Source organism: Solanum tuberosum, unplaced genomic scaffold, assembly GCF_000226075.1.
Source record: "Solanum tuberosum cultivar DM 1-3 516 R44 unplaced genomic scaffold, SolTub_3.0 scf00004, whole genome shotgun sequence".
In the NCBI taxonomy this organism is placed as follows: Eukaryota; Viridiplantae; Streptophyta; class Magnoliopsida; order Solanales; family Solanaceae; genus Solanum; species Solanum tuberosum.
Window position 1 is genome coordinate 1,576,636 of NW_006238930.1, and position 7,786 is coordinate 1,584,421.

A 7,786-nucleotide genomic window follows, 5' to 3' on the forward strand; every position below is an offset into this window, starting at 1 on the left:
TACAATACAATATATTATAAAACATTACGTAACAACCATCCAAACAAAGTGTAACTTTACAAAGGTGCAAATTAATAATTACTGTAAAACGTTTCTACCATTCAAGTTACAAGGCTATTTTGGAGAATTGATCAAACCCGCAACTGACGAATACATTGTTCGCTTTACGTGTGGAGGGCTGGAGGCTTGTCGTTAATCTCTCCACATCAGTGCTGAAAACGTGAAAAAATACTATTTATTTATTTACGAATTTTTAATTTATTTTCCTCTAAAAAGTTTCCTTATTAAAGACTCCTCACTCCCTTCTCACATATTTGTAGATCTTAGATCTGCTACTACTATATAAAGGACCTCCCCGCCCTCTTCTCCTTCATTACACATACACTTACAGATCCATCTTTTCCTCTTTCATTTTCTCGTCAAATTCATCTCTAAGGTATGAATTTTCGAATTGCTTATTCTTATTCTGTTCTTAATTTCAGCTGCACTCTATGCATTTACATGATTATGTGTATTACATCGCATATCATTTTTTTAAAAAATTATTATCAGCTTGTTATATTTGTTCCATTTTATAGATCAGAAGTTGTGAATTTTGTAGTATTTTTAACGTTAACTTGAGGGAAAATGATGAATTACACGATTCAGTGTGTTGTATCTCAAGCATTTATGATTCAGCTTGCTATATTTGTCGATTTCGTTGATCAGAAGGTGTGAATTTGGTGTAATTTTTTAAGGTTAATATGAGGAGGAAAAGCTTGATTTACACAACTTGGTGTATAACCACGCAATCATTTTTGATTTTATAGATTCAAAAGTGTTAATTTTGTGGAAACAAACTGTCTTTTTTCATGATTTTGATTAATTATGGGAGTGCTCAATTATACATAAATGAATTGTTAGATTTTGATTAGATCTAGTGTTTGTTCATATCATTCAGAAATGGATCTGAAATATGATTTTCAGTGGATGATCTGGATGTTTTTGACTCTTTGTATTAGATCTGGTCAAGATCATGGTTACTGAATATCATTTCCACTTGCATTTGTTAGTTTCTGTGTTGAATTAGTGACGTTGGCCTTATTTTCAGTTGTTTGAGAATTACATATCAGGTTGAGTTTTAAAATTGCATGTTAATGTCATCCTCTGAATGTAAAATTTCCTCTTCCGTTTTACTGTAAGCGTTGGACATGGCATGTTTTGAGTGTATCCTTGTTCAGGAAGTCTTATCTTTTGTACGTATTTTCTTCTTGTTTCCTCTGCAATGAGAAGTGCATGAAACAGTAAGTTTTTATGGTTATGTGTTACATTTTATAGTTTAGAATGTAGATCTTGTGGTAAGTATTGGGCAGATAGTGTGACCGTGGTGTATACTCCAATCATTATTTTCATTTTGGATGTCATGATCGGACCTAAGCATTTGCTTAAGGCGTTAACTGTTATACACACGTTAAAGCTTGTAGTTTCAGTTAATGCATATTCTCTGATATGTTGTTTGTTGGATATGATGGGTTTTTCCGCGACCATGAGAAGTTTAGCCTCAGAAATATGTGAACTTTTGTCTGTTACAGAGTTGAAAAAGAAGAAAGAAAAATGGTGAAGATTTGCTGCATAGGAGCTGGATATGTTGGTGGCCCTACCATGGCTGTCATTGCACTCAAATGCCCCACGATTGAAGTGGTCGTTGTTGATATCTCTGTACCTCGCATCACTGCCTGGAACAGTGACACGCTTCCCATCTATGAGCCAGGCCTTGACGATGTGGTCAAGCAATGCCGAGGCAAGAATCTCTTCTTCAGCACAGATGTGGAGAAACATGTACATGAGGCTGATATAGTTTTTGTTTCTGTCAACACTCCTACCAAGACTAGGGGTCTTGGAGCAGGCAAGGCTGCAGATCTTACCTACTGGGAGAGTGCAGCCCGTATGATTGCCGATGTCTCGAAATCTGACAAAATAGTTGTTGAGAAATCAACTGTTCCAGTAAAAACTGCTGAGGCAATTGAAAAGATTTTGACCCACAACAGCAAGGGAATCAACTTCCAGATCCTCTCAAACCCTGAATTTCTTGCAGAGGGTACTGCAATCGAAGACCTCTTTAAACCTGACAGGGTTCTAATTGGAGGCCGGGAAACTCCAGGAGGCCAGAAGGCTATCCAAGCATTGAAGGATGTTTATGCTCATTGGGTTCCTGAAGGCAATATCATTACCACCAACTTGTGGTCCGCTGAGCTCTCAAAGTTGGCTGCCAATGCATTCTTGGCACAAAGAATCTCTTCTGTGAATGCCATGTCAGCTCTCTGTGAGGCTACCGGAGCAAATGTTACACAGGTGGCCTATGCTGTTGGTAAGGACTCGAGGATTGGTCCCAAGTTCCTCAACGCTAGTGTTGGTTTTGGTGGATCTTGCTTCCAGAAGGATATTCTGAACCTGGTTTACATTTGCGAGTGCAATGGTCTGCCTGAGGTTGCTGAATACTGGAAACAAGTTATCAAGATTAATGACTATCAGAAGAGTCGTTTTGTCAATCGCGTTGTTGCCTCTATGTTCAACACAGTCTCAAACAAGAAAGTTGCAATTCTAGGTTTTGCTTTCAAGAAGGACACTGGCGATACTCGAGAGACCCCTGCTATTGATGTATGCAAGGGACTAATGGGGGATAATGCTAAATTGAGCATATACGATCCTCAGGTGCAAGAGGACCAAATCCAGAGGGACCTCTCGATGAAGAAGTTTGACTGGGATCATCCCCTTCACCTCCAGCCAATGAGTCCCACATCCGTGAAACAACAAGTCAGTGTTTCTATGGATGCCTACGGTGCAACAAAGGATGCCCATGCTGTTTGTATTCTCACAGAGTGGGATGAGTTCAAGACCCTTGATTTCCAGAAGATATATGATAACATGCAAAAACCCGCTTTCGTTTTTGATGGCAGGAATGTTGTGAACGCTGACAAGCTAAGAGAGATTGGCTTTATCGTCTACTCAATTGGTAAGCCTCTCGATGCCTGGCTTAAGGACATGCCTGCTGTCGCTTAAGAGCCTTACTTTGCTCGAGTGGCTTGTTTTGGTCTTAAAGATATTAGTTATCAGGCAATCATCAGCTGGGATTCTTTACTATTTTTTTACCACTTCAATTTCTGTTTCCATTTTATCCATTGTAGTCATAAGACCACCATCGTCACTATCTGAGTCGCATGTAAGATGTTTTCTGTTTCTTTTGTATTGATGATACTTGTTTTATCATTTACTTGTCATATCGGAGGATTTATTTGTTCGATTATGAAGGGCATTTGAGTTTTGAACCAGATACTGTTTTCCTTCCGAGTTTTGGTATGAATTTGGTGTGCCTTTCAACTGACAATTTTCATGTCGGCAGTCTTTTAAGTTAGATGCTTTCGGAATCTTTAACTGGTTGGTACAAAGATTCTTGAATAATTAATTAATCTTCCAAGTTGAAAGGGCATATTAGTCTTGTAATCATTTATTTCCATGTGTCAGTGAGTAGTTGTCTTGATCTTGTGTCTGCTTCAAACAAAAGGTTGGTTGTTGGGCTGGATTTTTCTTATACCTTTATGACAAAATCCAAAAATGGTCTTTACATCACTGATCACACGATTGTCAGTTGGCTGATTTTGGTGCTCTAAGCTAAGATCCAACGACTCATTTGTTCTCAAATGGGCCTAAATCAGAGTTTGGTGATCCTAGTAATCTGCGGGGCCAAAGTAATGCGTTTGATTTCTGAAGAATATGCCAAGGCGGAGAAAGCAGTCATTAAACCAACCTTTTTGAACCTTAGTATGAATCCTGAAGTTTGTTCCAGAACATATATCAAACTGATATTCCCGAGCGGATCATGAACATAGGCGGATCCTGAATTTAAACTAAATGAGTTCAATCTTTTACTTCTTTAGCTACTAATTCTTGCAAATTTAGTGATACATCAGTTCTAACAGTCCACCTCGAAAGTACTGATTTCAGCTGAACTAGATGATATAAGGTAGCATGCGCCTCAGATTGCTATTTACATTACAACTATGTTTCATCTGCTATCACAAACAGTAGGAGATGCACAAATAGTCTGCCTTCACTACCTTAAAATATTGGATTTGTTTCTCGTGGGAACATGTAAGTATTCTTTCTTAAAAATCCTGAATACGCCTATGGAAAATTAGTCAGAATCCTTGTTAAACTTCTTTAGAAGCTAAAGCTCTCGTCTCGTTTGGTTGTCAAGTTGACTTGTGTAATTTCTCTATTTCTCGACTCTTTTTCATCAATCGGTTATAAATTAGAGTTGACTCTTTCGATGTGAGTTTTGCAAAGTTTAACCGGTTTCAAGTCCAATTAAAAGAAAGAAGTTACATAAGTACGATCACTTGAAATGTAACAGTGGGAGTATGATAAGTAAGACTAATTTGCAATTGCAATACACAACACTATTACCATTAATTCTAACTAATTTAATTGATAGATCGTTAATCGAACTTAATTTATAAACGTGTAAGTAGCCAACCAACTGAACTAATTATCAGAGTTACGATCTCATTTGTTACTTTATTAATGAGCCAATTCAAGTAAAAAAGGCACTCTAGCTTCTCAGACTTCATAATTTTCTTATTCTTTTTGCCCTTTATTTGTTTGATTTTACACAAATGATTCACGTGACAAATCTTTAATTGCATATAAGGCTTTCTCCTCAAGAATTCAAGATTTTCAAGAACTCTGTTTCTGCACACTCTCCAATTGGTTAGTTTCTGAGTATATATAAACCCAAAAAACGAACTCCTAACAAACCCATCTTCTCCATTTAGTTAGAGTTTGACTCAGTTTCATGCTTTGAAGGGAAAATGGAGAGTCAGACTCAAAAAGGGTTTTCTTTTAGTCCCATATATAGTGAGTATCTGAATACACAATTCCCATTACCGATTTCTTGATTTTGCAAAACTTTTGAGCTTTCGTTTTCGTGCGCTATTATTCTTTCAGCATTTCCTATTGATTTTCCTCTTCAAGTAAGATTCTTTTTGCGAACCCCAAATGGAAGAAACACAAGGACACAGGTTTATATGCAAGTTTTGTGACAAGAGTTGTGATAGTGGAAAGTCATTGGGAGGTCACATGAGGGGTCATTCAGCATTGATTTCAGCTGCAAAGAATCAGAAAGAAGAAGCTGATAGCAAAATGGGTTCTCAAGAAGAAGAAGAAGAAGCTGCAAATACCCATGAAGATTTGAGCATTTCAGAGCAATCTGATGGAAGCATGAATCAAGAAAAGGACAGTAATATCAGCATTGGTGATGATGGTAACTCAGCTGGTTACGGTTTAAGAGAGAATCCAAGAAAATCTTGGAGGGTTTCTGATTTAAAGATTTGTTCTTTGGAAACGACAAATATCTGTAAAGAATGTGGTAAAGAATTCCCCTCCATGAAAGCTCTGGCAGGTCATTTGCGGACTCATTCGAAGAAAGGGATGGAAAAAGGTCATATTTGCGAGAAATGTGGAAAAGGGTTTGCTTCAATGAGGGCCCTTTTTGGTCACATGAAGGTTCACTCGAAAAGATTAAGGGTTGATAATCAAGATTCTGAATCAAAACAGAGTTTGTCTGATTTCGATACTGTTTACCCTATTCGGAAGAAGAGATCAAAGATAAAATATAAGATGGATGCAAGTTCTTCTTTTTCCGGTTTGAATGAATCCTCTTCTGCAATTAGTGAAGTTGATGAAATGGAAGAAGCTGCTAGGTGTTTGATGATGCTGTCATCGGGTGTTACGGACTGGGATGAATACATTTCGATTTCAGAGAATTCTAAAAATGAAAATGTCATTCTTGAAAGTGAATCATTTCACTGTGCTAAGGAGATTTCTGCTGATGCTTTTACTGTAAAACATTTGTCTCATACTGTCTTTTCTGATTCTGGTTGTGTTGATGGTTACGAAAAGAACTACGAAATCGCTGAGTTTTCAGACAGGTTGATGTTGATCAACACTGAGATCACAAAGGTGTGCTACTCTACTGAAATGCAATTTGAGAATGATCCAAGCTCATCGGTTGTAATGCAGGATCTTGCTTTTCTGAATTCTTGTTCAGTCAAGAATGCAGGGCTGAATATGGTCAATTCTCAAATTGGAGTAATCAGGACAAGTCCTGATCCTATCAAAAGCAAGGTTCACAAGTGCCCAATTTGCTCCAAAGTTTTCCCATCAGGCCAATCTTTGGGAGGCCACAAGAGGGCTCATTACACTGGATTCACTGAAAGCAAAACTAAAGAGACTATGGTGAAAAATTTGGATGATGTTGCTGATAATCATAAATCTTTTGATCTGAATAATCCTGTTATTGCTATGGATGGAGGGGAAAAAGATGTTGAGCTCAAGCTTTGGTGGGTTGGAAGTGGTGACGCGTTGATGATGTCGAGCTGAGATAATTCATTCTCAGTTTCTGCTCTAGAGGTTTAAGAAACAGATAATTCATGATTCTTTTTCATGCTTGAGTTTCATCATTGTAAAGATAATTTTCAGTCTTGGAATAGTTAAACAGTTTGCTGCCTAAACCATAATGAGAATGAGGCATACAAATTACAACATTACTGGTTACTTTTTGTTCATTGTATTCTTGCATTGGTAGTACATATTTTCCCAGCCCACAATACACCTATGCATGTCTTAATCCCAAGAGTTGGATTTAATCTGTTGAGTTGGTAAGAAACATGTTGAGATGATATGTTCCTGGATTATATAACATGATTAATGAAAAAGTAGCATCTGGCCTTTGGTGATTGTTTAATGACATAAGGTATCAACAAGTTACAACAATTAGTCAATTGATGGTCTCTAGTGTCTTTCTCCTTATGGTTGTATGGCTATAAAATTAATCTCTCACTTTGCAAAAAGAGTTTAACTTTGACTTTTGCCAAATATGAATTTGTGTTCCCATAATTCTCCATTGTTTGAGTTCATCAATTGTTGTAAGATATTTAGTACAAAGATACTTATATGGATGAGGTATATAAGAAATGACTCCTATTTTCTTGCTGTTGTTTCTACTTAGTTATTATTGCTGCTACTTTTTCATCGTTGGTATCAGTCGAGCTTTTATCCAAAAAAAACCTCTCGGTCCGTGTACACTTTATCCTAACACTAAACCCCATTCGTGGAAATTACACTGGATTTATTGTTATATATAGTTGTTGTAATGGGTTTTGAAGCTTATATTGAAATATACATGCATTTTATTTCCCATAGATAACAACTCTACAAATCAAAACGATTTAAATATTCAATTTTCAGTTAACAGCAGACTAGAGATAAGAGCTGCAGTTCTGGGCCAACTTGGTGCGCTCACTGTCGCTTCGCACGTGCTTGAGAAAAGAATATTTCATTTCTACTTTCACTTTTAATCCATTTGAGAAAGACTAACATGTTTCTTTTTTTGTCAAATCTTTAATTTCAACTTTGCAAATAAAAATATGACATGATTTCACGTTTAATACGATAAGATTAAATAATATTTAGGTACATCGTACATTATGTATCTTTAGTTGAAACTTATAATTTTTAAAAAAAATATCATGTCAAATCAAAATCAGAAAAAATAAATGGAGAATGTGCGTTAAAAGTAGATTCAAGTTAGAAGAGTATGGTAAAATAGATTGGATGAAGTTGTCAACAACGTCTCTCTAACATAATCAAAAAGTTGAGCCAAACAGGTCTTGAACTTTTCCCCCAAAAGATACCACCTTTCGGAAAATGGCATCTCACCATCACTACCACCCCTACCCTACGGCGGCCG

At 36.8% G+C, this 7,786-nt stretch overlaps 3 protein-coding genes across 4 annotated transcripts in view; all 3 read left to right on the forward strand.

Moving 5' to 3' along the window:
* The first annotated feature begins 310 nt into the window (after nucleotides 1-310).
* Nucleotides 311-3,308, forward strand: LOC102590919 (UDP-glucose 6-dehydrogenase 2). The gene is made up of 2 exons (XM_006338322.2): nucleotides 311-436; nucleotides 1,572-3,308. The coding sequence occupies exon 2, from the start codon at nucleotides 1,594-1,596 to the stop codon at nucleotides 3,037-3,039; it is 1,446 nt and encodes a 481-aa protein (XP_006338384.1). The 5' UTR covers nucleotides 311-436; nucleotides 1,572-1,593; the 3' UTR covers nucleotides 3,040-3,308.
* Nucleotides 3,309-3,407: 99 nt separating this feature from the next.
* LOC107059792 (zinc finger protein ZAT9-like) lies at nucleotides 3,408-6,808 on the forward strand. Its single transcript, XM_015306775.1, has one exon. The coding sequence runs from the start codon at nucleotides 5,035-5,037 to the stop codon at nucleotides 6,415-6,417; it is 1,383 nt and encodes a 460-aa protein (XP_015162261.1). The 5' UTR covers nucleotides 3,408-5,034; the 3' UTR covers nucleotides 6,418-6,808.
* Nucleotides 6,809-7,607: 799 nt separating this feature from the next.
* Nucleotides 7,608-7,786, forward strand: part of LOC102600398 (BAG family molecular chaperone regulator 8, chloroplastic) — a 2,542-nt gene continuing 2,363 nt past the window's right edge. The window contains exon 1 of one of the 2 annotated variants that reach the window (XM_015306780.1): nucleotides 7,608-7,786. In XM_015306780.1, the coding sequence (XP_015162266.1) occupies nucleotides 7,744-7,786 (43 nt within the window). In that variant the 5' untranslated portion in view covers nucleotides 7,608-7,743. The other variant, XM_006338708.2, reaches the window with a different exon arrangement.

Bases quoted from the DNA above. Each gene is read 5' to 3' on its own strand.
- LOC102590919 (XM_006338322.2), top strand. From the start codon at position 1,594: ATGGTGAAGATTTGCTGCATAGGAGCTGGATATGTTGGTGGCCCTACC.
- LOC107059792 (XM_015306775.1), top strand. From the start codon at position 5,035: ATGGAAGAAACACAAGGACACAGGTTTATATGCAAGTTTTGTGACAAG.